The sequence below is a fragment of the Ascidiella aspersa genome, chromosome 5, assembly GCF_963924565.1.
Source record: "Ascidiella aspersa chromosome 5, kaAscAspe10.2, whole genome shotgun sequence".
NCBI classification, from domain to species: domain Eukaryota; kingdom Metazoa; phylum Chordata; class Ascidiacea; order Phlebobranchia; family Ascidiidae; genus Ascidiella; species Ascidiella aspersa.
Genome location: NC_139451.1, coordinates 28,701,230 through 28,721,158, shown reverse-complemented (window position 1 = coordinate 28,721,158; position 19,929 = coordinate 28,701,230). Strand labels below are relative to the sequence as shown.

At 35.5% G+C, this 19,929-nt stretch overlaps 2 protein-coding genes across 3 annotated transcripts; both read right to left on the bottom strand.

Annotated features, from left to right (window-relative positions):
• Positions 1 to 1,986: 1,986 nt before the first annotated feature.
• Positions 1,987 to 9,132, bottom strand: LOC146145782 (carbonic anhydrase 2-like). Of its 2 annotated transcripts, none has more exons than XM_083389830.1 (9): positions 8,956 to 9,132; positions 7,764 to 7,855; positions 7,162 to 7,267; positions 6,460 to 6,578; positions 5,648 to 5,740; positions 5,119 to 5,184; positions 4,443 to 4,497; positions 4,069 to 4,172; positions 1,987 to 2,684 (listed from the first exon to the last, which is right to left on the bottom strand). In XM_083389830.1, the coding sequence occupies exons 1-9, from the start codon at positions 9,008 to 9,010 to the stop codon at positions 2,565 to 2,567; spliced, it is 810 nt and encodes a 269-aa protein (XP_083245956.1). In that variant the 5' UTR covers positions 9,011 to 9,132; the 3' UTR covers positions 1,987 to 2,564. The 2 variants fall into 2 exon arrangements, with proteins under 2 accessions (XP_083245956.1, XP_083245955.1); XM_083389829.1 differs by lacking the exon at positions 8,956 to 9,132 and adding an exon at positions 8,339 to 8,760.
• A 235-nt stretch (positions 9,133 to 9,367) lies between these two features.
• Positions 9,368 to 15,165, bottom strand: LOC146145781 (carbonic anhydrase 2-like). The gene is made up of 9 exons (XM_083390682.1): positions 15,080 to 15,165; positions 14,906 to 14,991; positions 14,468 to 14,573; positions 13,308 to 13,426; positions 12,868 to 12,960; positions 11,645 to 11,713; positions 11,345 to 11,399; positions 10,832 to 10,935; positions 9,368 to 10,133 (listed from the first exon to the last, which is right to left on the bottom strand). Exons 1-9 carry the CDS (start codon positions 15,111 to 15,113, stop codon positions 10,026 to 10,028), a joined length of 774 nt encoding a protein of 257 aa, XP_083246808.1. The 5' UTR covers positions 15,114 to 15,165; the 3' UTR covers positions 9,368 to 10,025.
• Positions 15,166 to 19,929: the final 4,764 nt, after the last annotated feature.

The following is a 19,929-nucleotide window of genomic DNA, read 5'->3' as shown; positions in this document are numbered from 1 at the left end:
AATCAAAACTACACAAATACTACGCGGTTTTTAAAACAGCCTGTTATGTTTTACAAGTGCCAACGTTGCTGCTGTTGTTCGTTGCGTAACAGCACCACACATGTAGCCGTGGTGAAAAAAATATTGTAATGGGGAGAAATAAACCCAACCCGAGTTTCGCCGTGTGCCACGAAATAGGACAATTATTTCAGAAATATTCCGGTTTGTAAAAATAAACATAATAATAAAGCTTACAAAAATTACTTAAAACTGGAGAAAAGTGAAAAAGAATGTTTAAAATTCTGCAACGTTACCGAGGGGATGACTGATACTCGACATTTTTCCCGATACCGATACCCGATATTTTGGACAAAAATATTGCGATCCTGATACCAAATGACGTCATAACTATGCTCATAAAAGCAAAATAGATTCATTTGAACCATTAAAATGTATCTTTTTTTCAGGAATGAGGCAAAATTTTGCGTTAAAGTTAAGAATGGTAGTTATCTCACGTTGCTGACCTATATACAGTTCTGTTTGATTTTCGAGGCAGAAAAAGCTAATTGAGTTACAAATCATGGATGAAATTGCGACATTTATTTGATATTGAATCGGCACGGATCCACCCTTGTATCGGACTATTGGACTGACATTTGGCATCTGGTATCGGCCCTATCCGACATTAGGCCTATCGGAAATCCCGAATTATCATTTCTAAAACCAAAGATAACGCAATTGCCGAACGATAGATCAGGAAACCAAAGTATGTCATGATAAACTTTTAAATCGGCTTTTGGCGACTTCCAAATTCCTATGAGAATTAAAAGAGCGAAGAGTCTGTAGGCTTAAGTCTCTTGGATAGAACAAAACTATTGTGGACGACATAAGTTTCAGTTATCAGCGGCGGAAAAAGTCGTTCGTCCAACTTGAACTTGTAATTTTTTTTTTCAAAGTAAAATAATTAAAAAAATTAACTTTAGTGGTGATTGCTCGATAGCAAATATTCCTCTTCACAGTCTAAACTCTAAACTATTTTTGTAGGGGCCTGGGGTTCGTTATTTCTTTACTTTTAATGGCATTATCGCTATCTCGTAATACAATGTGAACGTTAAAAGCAGGAACCTATAACCAATGTAACTTAAATCTCTAAACTATTGCTAAATTAGAAGGGTCAGTCAATTTGTATAAGCACTTATGATTTAAGACTGTTCCTTCTCCTAATCCGGTGACCTTATTTACTTTCCTATTTTGTGTGTGCATTACATTGATTGTGGATGGGGAGATGATATAAAACTTGAACCTTTTTTTCTAGCTTGGCCTTGCTTGTACTATAATCTTGATTAAGCTGACTGATTTTGGTTAGCCATTCAAAAGGCATCCGGTGTACTAACTAAAGTAAGTTTAGTTTGCTTACAAAACACAAATGGTTTGACACAGAGGGCAGCTTTGCGTGTATATATTTGACCAAAGGCAAGTTTGCGATTTCCGAGGTGATATAAAAATATACTGTTACCAAATAGGAGCACTTCAGTTTGCAAAAATTCCACACACTTTTTAGCAGAAACCAGCGGACAAGCAACAATAAAACTGTGTACAAAGGGCTTACAAATTCAAGTTATTAATCACTGACACGAATATGTTGCAAAACTGTGGAAGCATTTGAGGTAATAAATATCCTGGACAACATCGATTTTCTTGGATGGTATAAATTTACAGCGGTGATATGAAACAAGGACAGCTTTAAAAAGATTAAGTGAAATATTTAAAATGGAAAATTGCACGATAAGGGTTGCGAGTTGCGACAGGAAAATCCATTGTGTAAATAGGGAACGGCTTGTCAAATATCAGCTGCTTGCAAAAGTAGGTTGTGGAAGCGGTTAAAATAGCGCAATGAGTCCTATACTCGACATTTCATTCCGATACTGATATCCGATATTTTACACAAAAAGTATCGCGATCCGAAATTATTGGACATCCCAAGCAACAAGTATTTTGGTCTCGCTATTTTTCATTTGTTTTCAAGCTCAAAGTTTTGTGTAAAAAGTACGGGCGCCCTGTTCACTAATTCCTCCATTTCTTAAGTCAATTAAACCACAGGTTGCCTTGAATGAAGTACATTGTAATTCTAATTTTGAACAGTGATCTGCATTAGTATGAAAATGCTCGAAAAAATCTAAGTGGAATTGGCTTACATCTCTACATTATTTGGTATCAGGTATCAGCTGTGGTTCGATAATATCGGACAACACAAAGCAGCGCCACATGAAGCAACAATTTACCTAAACCAGCGTTTCTCAACCCATGGGTGGCGACCAAAAATTGGGTGGTCGACTTTGTTGACATTGGTTTTAAGAAAGATTTGTAAAAAAATTGAGAGTTTTTGCGGAAAATTCAACTAGATGGATATATCAAATAAAAACACGTATTTAATGCGAATTTGTTATATATTTAGAATTGGGTCGCCGCAGCTTTGATATTGTACTAAAAAGGTTGAGAAACACAGACTTAAACTCTACGCACAAATGTACAATTAATTGGGACGGTTAAAAAAACGACAATATGCATTTTACGCAGCAGCAGAGTTAGTTGTTGTGGCAATAGTTTAGGGTCCGGTTGTGCAGTGGTTGGGTCGGTCTGAAGTTGTCCACAATGCAGGTGTGCTCGCCATTTTCGTCGCAGCAAAGACTCCGTAGGGCAAGAATCTGAAAAACCAGTGATAAGATCTTTGTCCGAGATTTTACTGAAATTTCACTACTTGTGCCAAGGTTGCACTGAATAAGTTATATTGAAAATCACGTTTACCCTTGCAAGATAAATAACTTTAATTCCTGATAATAGGGCGATTATTTTTTGACCTAAAAATAGGAAATTTTGACCTGAAAAATTAAAATTTTGACAAATTTTGACCTGTTAGAAATACATTGATTTAAATAACCTAGGCGTCGTTAATCACGCGTTTTTTATACCGTATATTGCTCTAATAAAGATATAATACGGTTAAAATGACTTTGAACATAAATCAAAACTAATTTTTTTTGATAAAATGAATGATAAATTTGAAAATAACTGAACGACCAATTTAAAAAAGCTGACTTTAGTTTTTTTTTATATTTTTTAAGCGATTTATGTGCATTTTTATTCGATTTTGACTTGAAAAAATTCTGACAAATTTTGACCTAACGTGTAAATTTTGACAAAATTTTAGTCAAAAAATAATCACCCTACTGATAAGTAACAGCAAAATACTCTAGCAAAGCTTGCAATTCAGGTCAGACACTATTGAAAGATCTTAAAAGATATTGTATATTATATATAGCAGGGATGGCGAACCCTTTCGTCGCGCGGGTCACAAACACGACCTTAATCCTCACAAAAGGCACAAGTGGGTTAAATATTTATTCATGATATGCTAATTTTATACGAAACTTGGATGACCACGACCCACAGATTGGGCAGCCTTGATTTAAACAATAAAAAAATTTTTTTACGTTAATTCTTTTCTGAAAATCATTTATAACATTTCGGTATTTCTAGAGAGACGAGTGGTGGGTCATTGACAATGTGTGGTGGGTCACTTCGCGCGGGACAGTGGTTCGCCATCCCTGATATATAGGCTACTACTTATGCCTAGATTAAATATAAAAGTCGTCTTGTAGCAATAACAACTAATTGTGATGCGTATAAGTGTACATTGTGTGTTTGAAATGTTACCGCCTGATTATCTTAACTGACAGTTTAAATTAACCAAACTCCGACTCCGGCTAAACGTGAGATTTTGTTGTGTCTCGACTCCGACTCTGCATGGTGTATTCCACCCATTTACAAAAAAAATTAAATAGGGTGGATATACAGCAATCCACTCATGGGGTGTTATATAATTCATCCACCCACAATACATGGTTAAAAAAAAATTTTAATCAAGAAATATGGAATTTGATTTCAGTTCGCACATCGTCTATTACCACGCCTAACATGCGCCATGCCGACTTGACTGGCACTTTAATTGGGCAACCGATGATGTGGACTGGGATTTGACTTTTTGTTTATTCAGAAATACTTGATAGCATAATTTCACAGCAGACTTACATGTTCCTTAGAAATGGTAACTGGTTCAATAAAGTTAATCCACTGGACGCATTCCTTCAATGGTGGTGTAGTTAACGAACCGTTGTAGTAGACATATTCTTTGCCTGAACAAGAAAATATACAGTGTATTATCCCTAGCACAAAATGTTGGAAAATAATAATTTGATGAAACTCGACCTTAAACTATTGTATAGAGTAGAAAGTCTTCCCGCTAAAACTAGGAAGTATTAGTTAGACTAAATTTTTATCATTTAACAGAAAACGCAAACAAATGTAAGTTGTTCTGTTTTTTACTCTTTCTGAGTCGTTATGCAAAAAAATAATAAAAACATATAAAAAAACATAAAAAACAATTTAAATAACGAGATACGTACTTTTTGGAAGTAGACCAGCTGTGTCAATGCCATTGGGAAGTTCATAAGATGATTGCTGATAAAAAGGGAAATGTTATGAGCCAAGGCAAGCCGTAAGTGGGAAATAAAAAACACGACTTTAAAATAGTAACCACCATTAAATGCAAATAAATAGCAAGACAAAAAGTATCGGTTTAGTAAACAACTGCAAAACAAACTTGGGCGCTGGTCTAGAATCCCACCACATTTTCTTCCAGGGTTTATAGTGCTAACATTATTTGACTTAGGTTAGTGTTTGCGTTTGGGTGGGTCAAGTATATTAATGTATATATTCTCCAAACCTTATTTCTTCCTTGCAATTTTATTTTTTTTGTTATTGTAAAATAAAATTGGAAGGATTCTATACCATAAAATACTTTTTATTTATTTTCGTCAAGGCTATTCAAAACTTCAATATGTAACGATCCTGAAAAACAAATGGCCACGAAAATACCATGAATTACATTCTTAATCTGTGTAAAAATGTAGATTAAAACTTGTGTGGTTTGCTTAAACGTTGGGAAAAACAAATTAGGTACCATCGTTAAAAACACACAACTCTAAAACAATTAAAATTTACTATAAGTGAACTCTATAAGTAGAAATAATTTTCAATTTGAATAATTTCTCTTAAGGCGAAAAATAAATAATTGCTTACAGGATTCTTGACATGGGACATTGCTTCTGCCACGGCATCATAAGCAGTGTTCGGATTGTTTCCAACCTAAAAAAATCACATTCTTCTCAAAAGCTATGTTTAAACAGCATTTATGTATATATCAGTTATTTGTGTACAGCAGGGGTTCTTGAACTGGGTCCATGGACCCCTTGGGGGTCCGTGAACTAGTAGGGGTCCATGAATGCTAAATTAAAATATTAGTGTATATTTAGAAAGTAACTATTTTTTTTCGAAAAGAGTTGAATTAAAAATAAAACGGTTTTGCACTGAATGTATAGTTAGACTCCATTGCACTTCTACATTTTGTGGACTGAAATCAACAGATTTGTGAAGTCTATTTGTATTGTGATTGTGAGTGACATCATTTTTTAGAATTTCTTGCCTACCGTGGTCAATAAGAAGCCCAAAAAAATTTAGGGGTCCGCGGTATAAAAAGTTTAAGAACCCCTGGTGTACAGGAATAGACTGCTTTCATATAAACCCTGGTCTGAAAGAAGTTTTCACTTACTTGCAAAAACACTCCGAGAACACAAAGTCCATCATGATGCTCCAGTGCTTCATTAAAGGAGTTGTATTTTGCGTTTTGGTGAACAAGGTGTAACTAATGCAAAGTAAATTAAAGGTTTTTAATAAAAAATATAAAATAAATATCAGAAAATAATAAACTAGTAATATTATTCGTATCAGTTTATTGAAGGTGCGCCTCGAAAGATTTTTTTTCTGAAACAGCTAACTGGTAAAAGTTGTCCATGGAAAAAATTACGAGTCTGCGATAAGATTTAAACTAAAAACATTAGCTATTCTTGGGCCAACGTCTACCATTAAATTGAAACCTAATCACTTGGCTGTTATTTAGCCTTCTCGTGCTTGTAATAAAATCCTTATAAAAGCCAAGCAAAAGTACAAAGCAAACTAATGGTATGTACTATAAATATACTTAACATAGCTAACAAACATAAATGACTTGCACAGATAAAGAGCTTTTGGCAAATCATAGCCTGGCAATTGTTATCTGACGGATTCAATATATAATATGGACCACACAATAAAAATGACAAAAAAGGTTTAAAACACTCAAAGCTGTACATTACTCCATATAATGTTTAGCATGGTTGTCATTATCGTAGTTAATTTTTAGAATGTATGTATCCAGAAAAGATACATTACCATAAATTTCTGTAAATTTTTAATAACAAGGCTATTTGAAAACGTCTCAATCAAGATTTTGTTGATCTATTCGACCTTTTCCGCTTTGCAATAAAGCTATTTGATGTAATTTATATTACGTACTTCAAAGAACAGTAGGGAATAATAACTTACCTCTGCAGAATACTTCTTCCCATTTAAAGTGTGCTCGGAGCCAAAGTGATCTTTAGAGCCCCAGTGAAAGTGGAATTGTAGAAGGTGGTGGTCATTTTTCAACGGCCCTCCACGTATTACTATAAAGCAAAATATTTTTGTACGACCTGTTTTACAGTTGTACCTGGTAATCAGACAAATATATGTGTACAGAAAATGCTGATCAGGTGTTTGTTTAGGTAAAAACACTGCGGCATTGAAATTTTATTAAAGCTACAACAATATTTAGGCTAGTTTGTACATTTGGATGGTTGATGATCCACACATGCTTTGTTAAATGCGCAAAACCTTATATTAAAACAATTTTAATAAGATTGAACCAATAAGCCTGGAAAAATGAACCTTTATGAAAATGAGAATCATACATGTAGCCTTTAAAATCTTGAAATATATATGTGGCCTGCAACCTACTTGTTTCAAATATTAGAACAAATTTGTTTTTTCAGTGCCTAAGGTATATTACAATTAATAGGCTGCAAATTTTTAACAGTGCATTCAGACCTAATATTAGTATTTTACTGTGTTTGCTTGCCAGTTGACCATTTACTGTTTCTAGTCCTCTAGTGATTTGTAGCTTTTGGTTTAATTTATGTGGTTTCTTGAAAGCAGTTTAAAATAATCTCTACAATGTATTGATTCTCAAACAGAGATTGAAACACTTACCGGAGTCCTGACCCTTGGCATTAAAAGTCACCGAGAAATTTTTGTTGACCACACTTTTTATTGTCTTGGGGTCAAACTTCAAAGAAAGATTCGGGAAAGATTGTTTCTGAAAAATCACAATTAGCAAAATTTTAACACTTTAATAACAGAAAAACTAAACTATCAACAAGTGGTTCTCAAACTTTGTAAGCCTGAGGTACATGAAAAAATATATAAAAATTTGCCACAAACTTGATTTGAAATATATTATTAGTACTACATAACACTACAATCCAATCGAAATTAAACCCATCTTTATAACACTGAAGGGAAAAGGAAAATTTAATAATATTTTTTGCTAAAACTAACTGATAGCCAATCCTTGCATGTTTGCTGATGTGTACACAGGCAAAACGGATCTGCACTTTTCATAAATTACAAATTAAATTATGTGGCCCACTTAAGTGCACTAGCGTGCTGCACATCACGGTTAATCAGTGTTTACAGTTTTACACTGTGTAAATATTTATCTTTAACTGCAACTAAATTTTTCAAAGGATATTAAGCCAATGTGTATTTACAAACATATTTTTCAAGCAAAGTTAATAAGAAAACCAGTATACCTTGCAAATCTTGGTATCTTCAAGCAATAGATCCACAGGAGATTGATTTCTTCCGGCTGCTATTGGGTAGATTTTATGCCAGTCATGTGGATCTAAAAAAATGTTATGTTGCTATGATACAGTCATAAGATTTGAAAAAAGGTGTTGGTCTAGAATCCTACCATTTTTTTACAGTAATAAAAATGAAATGAGTATTTAAAATTGAAATTTGCAAGGAAGAAACAAATATTAATAATACTTATACCAACCATACTCCTACACTAGCCTAAATAATGTTAGCAATTTAAACTTCCGGACAATAATGTGGTGGGATTTTAGGGGTATATATAATACACTGTGGCAAGCTAAACAACCAACTTTAATGTACTTGTAATTGTATAATATTAGATTGGAGCCGATACCTTATATTAAGTGGTAGGCCTAGTATCGTTGTTTGTCTGATATTAGGGTTGTCACATTTGTGTATGTTCAATAAATTTGAAGTGTCTTAGTTACAGATAACTTAAAATTTAAATAATGTACCTTAGGTTCAAATGTTTATAAGGAAAGACTATTTAATGTGTGATAACCCTTACGTTGATACAGTTCTTTTAAGGTGTTTGGTTTTTTCTTTGCTGCAGTTCTTGTAGAAATTCTTAATGTGCTGTTAAATGCTTGCAACACGTTTTTACTGTACATATTTACAGTCAGGACAAAATATAACAAAACACAGTAGCCTTTTGTACGACTACAGGCGCTTACTTTTCTAAACAAACTAAAATCAGGGCTGGTTAGGGTATAACACACTTACTGAAGTGTTTTTTAATCAAAACCCTTACGATTGAAAACGTTTCCGTAAGTGGCAAAACTGCTGTTTTAAAGACTTGCTTACATAACATACAGCTGACTTACTTATGCTACGCTTTCACTGATAAATGCTTGAATCTCTACTAATATCTGAAGCTTACAGACAATTTAGATCGATAGCCACGTTAATGCGTAACAACTCAATGCAAGTAATGCCACATGTTATTCTCATTGCGTTTTTTGTTCGCCTATGTTGTTCAGGATTTGGCGCGGAATAGTTAATCACATACAAAACGGCTGCTTAGTAGATCATGAAATCGACACCAACGTATGTCAGATGAATAAAAACGGTTTCGAGTTTCGCACTTTGCCCGAATCAAGAGTCTACCGCAAAGTACCTACTTACCGCAAGTATCTTGTAAGGTTTTGTGGTAGGACCAATGTTGCTGCTTGCAAGACATTGTTTTGAGACTAAATTTCAACTTTTGGTGGGACTAAATTTCAACTTTTGCCTCACAATACAGAGTGCCTACGCTTTTGTGACAGCGCAATAGATCGTTTGCTTACTTGGAAATGAAGGATTAGCTTGTTATGATGTTTAATACCCGCAGGGCTACGAAGGATTTTACCTTTCGCGTAAAGTTGGTCGGATAAACTGATAAGACACGGCCACCAAAACAACCAACCAATGACGTTTCCTCACGTCGTGGATTAACCTTGACAAAACATCATATAAGTTGTTGTTCTTTAATGTAATCTTAAATTTTGACAGATGGACGTTGAAATATTTGCGACACAAACAATGGGTTGAAGTAATTTTGTATTTCCAATATTGTTTGGTTGAGCAAAACATGATAATCTTGCGTTCAAATTAAATCAGTAAAGTATTCATAAATTTCATGTTCATTTCAACTACAAAACAGTTAGGATTTTATAATTTTTGTTACACATGGACGCATTTTGTTATAGTGCAGTACCGGTATATAGGGCATCAAAGTATATGTGAAAGTTCGTTTGATTAAATAATTACGATATATGGTAAACTGGTAATTGCTATTATAGTGTACGATCACAACAAAGTGCTGACATAAATAAATGAAGCCTGCGTAGAATTACCAGGATATTGCAACAACATTATAATTTCCCAATATTAACAGCTGGTAAACTTTCGTTATAACTTGCGCTTGGCGATTGCAAAAAAAGGAATACGCTAACGATAAAGACACATGAATTATGCCGAGCTAATATTTATACTCTTCTTACTTATTATTGCAGAAAAACGCATTGCAAATATTGTTGATAAAGCAGATGAAGAACAAATTATAAAAAAGCGACACAAATAAGCGTACATAAACAAAAACATTGACCTTAATTCAAAAAAGGTGTAGGCCTGCGCCCTATATGGCAGTAAAACTGCAGTGCATATTGGTAAATACAACCCAAATTTAAGGCACTGCAGTATTATAGCTTGGCAGATTACTGCTTTACAATTTCGACAGTTCTTTCACAGATTGGCTGTACGGGCCTGTAGTTGTCCACCAACTTTCCACTAGACCCGTGGTTCAAATTCCTGAAAGCTGCAATCTAGCAAAAAAAAAGCTTGCTGGTTTATTTTTTCGAAGGGGGGTCAAGCTAAGATAAGTTAAGCGCTTTGTACACAAGTTAGATCAGGGGTTCTTAAACTGGGGTCCGTGAACTAGTTTAAGGGGGTCCATAAACGTCTGATTTAAAATTAGTGTATATTTAGGAATTTAATTTTATCAAACAAATTGTTAATTAAAGGTTAAACGCTTATGCACTGAATGTATTTAGACTTCATTTCACGTTCACATTTTGGACAGAAATCAGAAGATTAGTGAAGTCCATTTGAATTTTGACTTAAATTTATGACGTCATTTTTGAATTTTTTTGCCTACCGTGGTCCACGCGAGCCCCTAAACATTTTTGGGGGTCCACGGTAAAAAAAGTTTAAGAATCCCTGAGTTAGATTGTTTTACGTCTTGTGTTGGCGGGCTACTTAAATTTAACGAAATCGATTGATTTTAAATGATCACTCACGTTTCTATTATATATGGCGAACTGTAGGCCCCATATATATACACTTTTTCTGTACAAGTGCTACTGTATTTTTTATTTATTGAACAAACCTTCAAACAAACATGCTTAAGATTCATTTAGGATTTGGCGAACAAAATTTACTTTTTTTATCGTAAACTGATTGCAGTCCTATATATTTTATATGTTCTTATTGTACGATTGGATCGCACGTGTTTTAAATTCACCTGCTGTTCTGAAATGTTGACTGGCTCCAGCATATTGATCCAGGTGACACATTCGTTAAGAGTAGGAGTGGTCAGTGAACCGCTGTAGTGTGCATAGTCGCGATCTGAAAAATAAACACATCCTACATTCACACAGAATTAATATATATTACAAACCTTATAACTAGGGCGAATATTTTTTGACCTAAAAAATAGGAAATTTTGACAAATTTAACCTAAATATTTTATTTTGACAAAATTTTATCCTGTTAGAAATACATTGATTTAAATGAGCTAGGCGACATTAATCACGCGTTTTTTATACCGTATATTTCTCTAATGAAGATATAATACGGTTAAAATGATTTTGAACACAAATCAAACCTAAATTTTTTTGATAAAATTGAACGATAAATTTCAAACAACTGAACGACGAATTTCAAAAAGCTGACTATATCACTAGTGTCCAGTGAAACACCGATTGAAAATCACTGTCATAGATCATGTAAAGTGAAATGGAACTGTTTTACTCACTTGTGGGCAAAAGTGCTTCAAGGTCGATGACGTCAGTAACATCACAGGTGTCATTCTAAACAGATAAGGACATGAAAATACCAAACATTTTTGAACTAAGCTTATATCATAATGCTTTATAGCAGGTATGAAAAATGGCCGAAAATATGTCCAATACTGATATAATGTCACCAAAATATTCGCTCTAATAATTTTACCTTTTACTAATAAAGTAAAAAATAAATAAAATGGCAATAATAACAGAAAAGTAACGGAAGAAAACGCAGCCTTGGCCCCTTAAAAACACTTTTCGTTCGTTACCGGATTGCAAAGGTTTCCCAAAAACTTCACTACGTTGTTCAGTGGCTCAAAATCATTGTCGCCATCAACCTAGATAAAACAAACTTGGGATTACCATTAAGGATGAAAAATTTCATATAACTCCATTGTACGCTTTATTTCTGTGTATGTGGTCGTGGAAAGACCTTTTAAATAAAAAACGTTGTAGTTTGCGAATAAAGCTTAATATTAGGCAGTAAGATTACGATTGGAACCCAAGCATAAACTGTCGCTTTAAGACTTTCGTTTTATTAACTAAAATGAAGTAAAGAAAGTAATGTAAAGTAAGTGGTGAACGTGTAGTGATTATTTTCTTCTCATTGGCCAAAAAGTAGGCCGGGAATGCCTGATATGTCAGTAGTTGTTCAAAAACCTCAGACCCAGTCCTCAGGACAACCGATTTACGAACTGTGATCACTGGGTGGACTCAAAGAGTAATTCGCGGCACAAATTCAGCTGCACCTAATGTTTTGCACTTGTGTTATATAACGAATATGAATGGTGTATATGACGAGCCGAGCCCCAAGTGACAACGTAACATAAATATGCTTTTCATCTTACTAATCACGTACGACCATCTGTAAACGACGTGTTAATAGTAAAATGGCAGCCAAATTGACAAATAATTGTGTGGTACTACTTTGACTCGGCTAAGTCTGGTAATAACTCCACCGTAAATATACTTTCACGAACACACCGATCATAGAGAATAGCGGTGCAAACTACGATCAATTATAAAACTGCTGAGTTACAAGTGTTATATCTATACTTCAAAAAACTTGATATGTTTTATGGATAGGGAAGTTTGTCTAAAATAATTCATACAGTATTAATTGACAGTGTGGTGCGAGTAGATTTTCAACTTTAAAAAAAGTTTAAGATCTCACAGTAACAAATGCTTGTAATTACAATTTTACAAATGAAATGATTATACACTCGATAATAGCTATAGGTAACTATACTCGGCGATACATGATTGGACTGCGGTCCCGATAGGTTAATGGGGAATTAGGTGTCAATCTTTATTGACAATTGTATTACAATCTCAAAAAGATTTTTCACAACCGAGCACCATCAGGTTTAGATAAACGAAGGCTTGTCAAGATTGTAACACAATTTGTCGTTAAACATTGCTTCCTTCTTTGCGGATGTAATTAGACAAATACGGCTATCAACAAGGCTTGATGCATGTAATTAGGGATTACCTGTAGGAAAACCCCGATAACACACAGACCATCCTCGTGTAGAATTGCTTCTGCAAAGTCTGCGTACTTCTCGTTTTGGTGTACCAAGTGCAGCTAATGGAAATAAATAAATTCTCAGCCAAAAAAAGTTATTTTGGCTGTCGTAGATTTATTTGGGTGTTAATAGTTTTACAAAGACAATGCTATGGCTATAGCGGATAATATTATAACTAAAGGCTACCCAAGATAATATATGGCAAAGTTGTGCGTTTATCTTTTATTACTATACAATGTTAGCAGCGCCGATTAGCTAACTTTAATTTAAACTAACCATAAATCCCTAATACAATTTAAAGTCACACCTTTAGACATATTTTAGGTTGCATTAAATATCGATCTATAGAACCAGATTATTTTGCCAACCTCAGAAATATTATAAAATACCGTAAATCATCACTTGCCTCGGCGGAGAACTGCTTTCCATCCAGAGTATGTTCAGACCCAACGTCGTTCTCAGAACCCCAGTGGAAATGAAATTGCAGCAGTTTGTAAGAACCAGTTAGGGGACCTCCCGAAATCGCTACAAAACGTATACATGTTTTAAGGCAGGGGTCGGCAACCTTTTTCTAGTCGCGGGCTAAAACCAAACTCAGAAAGGTCTCTGCGGGCCGCATAAAATGTTAACTAATAATTATGTTATTAACATGTTAGAAATGTTAATGAGGTGGGCCTCGGTTCGTTTTTGCACTTAAAAACGTGTTTAATTACATTTAAGGAGGCAGTAAAGTGTTGACGCAACGCAAAAAAAAAAGCGCGCGTTTGTTTGGTGTAAAATTAGAGTTCACACGTCGTCATCCGTGCAACGAATGAAAAGTGTAATAAAACTACTTTGTACACAGCGAAGCGAGCGCGATTTTTTTTTGTACACGGGCATTTCTTTTAAATTTCCTGCAAGTTTTTATTACATTGCCGAAAATGAAAAATAAATAAAATGTTAAAAAATATATGTCAAATATTTTAGAATAAGTACGTTTTCCGTTTTTCCGCGACGTACTATTGGCAACCTTCCACGGCGCAACGATAATAAAGCGCTATAATCTAGTTCAAAAGACAGCAACGAAACGTAAACAAAGCGGACGCAGAATGTTCATTCGCGCGAAATGCGAAAATTTTTCGCCCTTACGTAGTTAAAATAGTCAAAAAGTATGTGAAATGGACTGGTTTCTAATTTATCAAAGAGGCGGCGGGCCGGGTGAATTACATCGGCGGGTGATTAAACGCTCCGAAGGTGTTACACGTCATAATGCTGCAAGTGTTGTGCCCAACTGTTTAAAAGTAGGCTAAACTCGTTTAAGTCCTAAACTTTAAGACCAGTTGAACCACGTATAACATCAAAAAGACAGCAGTAAATTACTCCTTAAATTTTCCATTCTTTGCTTGTAAGCTGCAAACTTTTGTTGTAATAAATTTTTTGTTTGCTTTTGTTTTTGAAGGTCCACCGGTCCGCGAAATTTATTTTGAAATTGTAGCGGTCCGTGAGCTAAAAAGTTTGACAGCCACTGGGCTAAATAAAACTAAACAGCGGCTCTCTTATTAAACAGTTTTTTGTATATGAACTTACTCGAAGCGCCACCGGTGAGTGAAAAAGTAGCTGAGTGTCCATTGTTTACTGCTGATTTCACCTCCTCGTTGACATATGTTACTTTTAAGGCTGCATGACTGGTTTTCTATTTAACGTAACAAAAATATCATTAAATTTATACAGTGATATGAAGCCTTTTTGAGTAGGCTCTGCTAAAAAAAAGAACCGACGATAGAACATTTCTGATTTTGTGATTTTAGCCAATTTATAGTGTTACCCTATTTATTTATACTGGTAAAAAATATTCCGTGAAAAAAGTAGTTATGTTTTTTTTTTCCAAAAAAAATACTGTAATATATCTTTCTATGCAGTATTCACTGGTAACATTTGAGAAACCCTCTTTCATGCGTTCAAGGTTCATTTGCTAAGATAAACAAGGTCTATTTTAAAACTAGGAGAACGTTCAATGACACATACCTCAACCCCTGAGGTCGTGATATCAATCGGGGATTGCCGTTGGCCTTCAGAAGCGATTGGAAATTGTTCGCACCATTTGTTAGGCGCTGCAAATACCGAAAAAATTTTTTTTAATTTTAAACCTTGGTATTTTTCATTAAAAAAGTAAACAAATTGCAAAAAAGATATACTTACGGCATTCAGAGTCTTGGTAACCCCAGTGAGCCATCGCATCTAAAGTACAGTATTTTACCTAAATATGTTCTCAGATAAAGGGAGCTAGAAAGCAGATAACATATATGAGGTATTTTAAACGACAGTCGTTGAATTGAACGGCAACTATGGAGCAATACAATAATCTCAAGCCATGTGCGAAAAATATCATGTGGTTGATTGAACTCTAATCCTTCACCAAAAGCATATCCAAATGCATATCAATTGATCAAAAACCAGATCGGTAAAGTTTCTGAAAACCCTCATGGTACCCTGTATAAGAAATGCGGCGCCCGGTTGGCAACCATTGATTTAGACTATAGATTACTCCATTTGCGTTAAAATTAACGTGGTATGTTTTTCAAATCTCACAGGCGTAAAAGAATAGAAAACTTCATTATTTTACTAAAATCGGTTAAAACTTTAGTAGCTGAAACAATTAAAACATGCATTATCATGTCAAAAACCGGTCTACCGCAGTATTTCCTCCAAATCGTTCCGTTATCAACGCAGGACGTTTGGGTGATTAACGCGTAAATTGACCTATGTTAGGGATGGCTGAACATACAAACAGTATAGTCTCGTTCCAAAGTCGCTTGATAGTATCGCTATTCACCGGTACGTAATCAAAGAAGTATCTTGTGAAAACAGAGTCTTTATATGGTAAATCACTTTCTATAGCAGGGGTCGGCAGCCTTTTTCCAGTCGCGGGCCAAAACCAAACTCAGAAAGGTCTCTGCGGGCCGAACAAAGTGTATACTAAGAATTGTGTTATTAAAATGTTAGAACAACTGTAAATCAGGCGGGCCTCGAGTCTTTTTTGCACTTAAAAACGTGTTTAATTATATTTAAGGAGGTACTGAAGTGTTGACGCAAAGCGCATAAAAATTTGTTTGGTTTGAAGTTCGAGTTCACACGTCGTCATCCATGCTATATGAAAAGTGTAATAAAACTACTTTGAGGGAACGCCATAACAATGAAAGGTAATCCAGCTTAGTGTTTGTTACCGTTTTTAAGCGAGGGCACACATCGCGAGCGAAGCGATCGCGATTTTTTTTTGGTGTAGCGGCATTTCTTTTAAAATTCTTGCAAGTTTTCATTACATTGCCGAAAATAAAAAATATATATTAAAAAATATTGGTGATTGTGAATATGTTTTCCGTTTGTCCGCGTCGCACTTAGCAGCCTTTCACGACGCAAGGGTAATGAAGTGCAAAATCTAGTTGAAAAGACAGCATCAAAACGTAAATAAACCGGATGTAGGATGGTCATTAGCGCGAAGCGCGAAAATAACTTAAGTAGTTAAAATGTATGTGAAATTGATTTGTGTCCAATTTGTCAAAGAGGCGGCGGGCCGGATGAATTACATCAGCGGGCCGTAGGTTGCCGACCTCTGTTCTATAACATACCGCGCAAACAACAGTGTCCCATGTTACGTTGTTCTACTAACACAACAAACTAATCGCGTTAATATCACCTACTGTTGTGAGAAACTTGGTCTCTTTGACGACCCTGCTGAAATTCACCTCAAACGACCCTGCTGAAATTCACCCCCTGCTGAAACAGCACCTCAAAATATCACGATTAAACTTTACTGCAGTGTAACTGAACTTTTAACGGATATACGTTTATTTCGTTGAACCGCTAAGGTTTATCTATAAGTAGAGGTTGCCAACCGGGGTGCCATTAATAAAGCTCAAGAATGCAGCACAAACTTTAAATTCCAATTTTTGCTCTATTGGCGAACTTCAATACAATTTTTTGTGTACTATTGGAAAAGTTTTTAAAATTACCGTGTGCACATATGATATGTGCTATTTAAAGTTTGTTCATAGTACAATACATTAAACCCCGTATCAAACATGCTAGTAAGGATGCTGCAAGCCCAAAAGGTTTGGAACCATTGCTTTAAAAAGTCTAAACCAACGGAGGAAAACCTGCATAAAGTACGACAGGCCGCAAAAGTTTAAAAACGTTTTTTTTTCTCACAAGCTTGTCTGTAAGCCTATTTGCAATACAAATATAAGATTTTCTAAGATTACAATTTTTGCGACCCGCACTTTAGTTAAACTTGGTTTAAAGAACAATTAAAACTCGTTTACGTGGAATTATCAGTCCTCTATCACTGCAACTGCGCAACAAAATTTTTATCCGCACCTGTAAGCCCCGACGGCTAAATAACTAACTACTCTTTACCGCGAAGCCAACGTCAAACTGAACGCAAAATCCCTTACGTTGTTGCAAGGGTCTCATAACCATAATCCATCCCAGCTTTGCGCCAACTGGCTCGTTGCCACTGGTGCGCAGCAATGATTGCTGATTTTTGCTGCCGTGGTTTGTAGCGTTGCTGTTTTGCGGCGCGGAACCAAGGGTAAACACGCACGGTTGCAAGTCCGCGCGCTTGCTCGGCTCAACTCAAAAATGTTTGCAGCTGCAGGAAGCATTGCGTGACTTTGAATATCGTGATTGTATTTCACGTATCCCCTTACACTGACAGAATAGGGCGAGGGTTTACAAACTCACTGATAGAATAGGGCGGGGGTTCACAAACTCGCTGACAGAATAGGGCGGGGGTTCATAAACTCACTGACAGAATAGGGCGGTCGTTCACAAACTTTGTTACCCGAAGGTCGCTTTAGAAAAAATGATTACCATCAGAAATTCGATAAGCTACTAATTTTAATTAAGTGGAAAATCGTCGCAATACCTCAGTGATAGGATTCAAGTGTTCTGTGGCTTATTTTACCCAACAACAAAATTTAAAGATAGGTATAGGGACCTATTTAAGATTTCTTAAAATTCCAGTGTAAAAAAACACGGATAGCCTTTATTTGGTAGTAAAATTGAAATTGGGTAAAATAAATTACATGATTCGACGCTTGACAGTTCGCCATTATTTTTGTAGAAAATTTCGCTCAATTAATGTATTTTACCTTCACAGCAAGTTATGATGTCACTCGCGCGTAATTGTTTTCATTTACAAAAAAGTCTGACGAAATCATTCGATTTTACTTGTCTTATAGCAATAACTCGTTTGTAAGCGCACCCTTTATCGAAAAACATAAGGGTCGTTCAAAAAAGCCAAAATCTCACCTAATTAAAAACTGCGAAGTCAGGAAACTTGCGTTTTGGCGAAAGCATAAGCAGAATGTACAAATGGCACAGAGCCACAACCAATAAGCCAGATGATGACTTTACCGATGTTTTTGACCACGAAACAACGTTCAAAATACCAGAACACTTGAGCCACGCTGCAGTAATAAAGTTCATTTAGACAGCGCAAAACTTGAAAACCTTGCAATCATGTTTTAAAGACATTTAGAAGAAATATCAAACTGTGCGATTTTATGACACCAGTTAAGCAGATCATCTTTCGATTGAACTGAAATCTAATTAAAATTAATAATCTTGTGAGATGATTTAACGAGAAATGCATTTCCTCTCATTTGCATCGTTAGGCTCTTGATTTGACAAAATTCCCGGTAATGTATTTACATGCTGTGATATAAAGCTGTTTCTGGCTAAATTACAGCAATTGGCTGCAGTTCAGACGGCCTAAACTGATTTTGAAACCTTTTAATATTCCTTGCGACAGCAAATCCTTATTTCAATGCCCTTATCGCGTGCGTTGCTGATACACACTGTCACGCATATACGCCTGGTCTAACGCGCTGAAAAATTCACTCCTCTATACATTCCTTTCAACCGTTTTTTGTCGGCATTGTTAGAACCACGGTAACAAACTCACTAGCTTCGGCAGGAAGCCGAATAAAGGGATCGAACGTATTCTGTTGTGGCACAGATCCTATGAACGCATGCAATTAATATGAAAACGCGGAAGTCGGCTTCTACACTCGCTTTGATTCGTTCAAGGTGATTGATTATTGCGAAGCCAGTCGAGATAAATCTGTGTTTTGAATGTATGCGACCGCAGCTATTAATTCACATTCACATGATGCAAACCAGGCCTATATAACCCGAATGCTATAGTACGCAGGACGCTATAAACAAAACGCATTTCTCACGAGCCGCATGCTAACGTTGATGTAACACAGGGGTTCTTAAACTGGGGTCCATGGGCCCCTTGGTGGTCCGTGAACTAGTTTTAGGGGGTCCATGAAGGTCTAATTGAAAAAGAAAACAATTTAATTAAAAATAAAACGGTTTTGCACGGAATGTATTAAGACTCCATTTCACTTAAACATTTTTGGATCCAAAATCAGCAAATTTATGAAGTCTATTTGTACTGTGACGTCAATTTATGACGTCATTTTTGAAATTGGTTTGCCTACAGTGGTTCACGCGAGATAAAAGAAAATTTTAGGGGTCCGCGGTAAAAAAAGTTTAAGAACCCCTGATGTAACCATTGCAACTTATTGTATGCAATGCGTTATAATCTCTAAGATTACCTTTTTTGAAAACTGTGTTTTTTGCCACAATCTTGGACACATTAAAGACACGTTGGAAAAATGCACTGATAGCCTATTGTATTGTGTATGTATATTTTGATTAATTTATTTAAAACGAAACGATCAATTCCAATGTTCTCCAACTAAACTGGATTGAGCAAAAATTTCCTCATGGACAAAAAGTCAACACCACAGCACATGTTTAGAAAATGCGACCCTACTGCAGTCGCATAAAAGATAACACGCCAATCTAGAAAAAAATGTCCCCAAGGAACGTACTTCCAACTGTATAGTAGTACAACATGCCTGGTTAGATAAATCGCCTAAAAATCCTTGTACTTGTAATTTAACAGCCAAATAATCTAGCAAAGCTAGCAATTCAGGTCAGACACATTAACCAGATCTTAAAAGATATATATATAT

Coding starts and splice junctions, on each gene's coding strand:
- LOC146145782 (XM_083389829.1), bottom strand. CDS start 8,441: ATGTACAGTAAAAACGTGTTGCAAGCATTTAACAGCACATTAAGAATT. Junction 6,579..7,161: donor TGCCAAGGGTCAGGACTCCG/GTAAGTGTTTCA, acceptor TTTGCTTTATAG/TAATACGTGGAGGGCCGTTG. Junction 5,185..5,647: donor TTCTCGGAGTGTTTTTGCAA/GTAAGTGAAAAC, acceptor TGATTTTTTTAG/GTTGGAAACAATCCGAACAC.
- LOC146145781 (XM_083390682.1), bottom strand. CDS start 15,113: ATGGCTCACTGGGGTTACCAAGACTCTGAATGCC. Junction 14,992..15,079: donor TTACCAAGACTCTGAATGCC/GTAAGTATATCT, acceptor CGGTATTTGCAG/CGCCTAACAAATGGTGCGAA. Junction 11,714..12,867: donor TTATCGGGGTTTTCCTACAG/GTAATCCCTAAT, acceptor TGTTTTATCTAG/GTTGATGGCGACAATGATTT.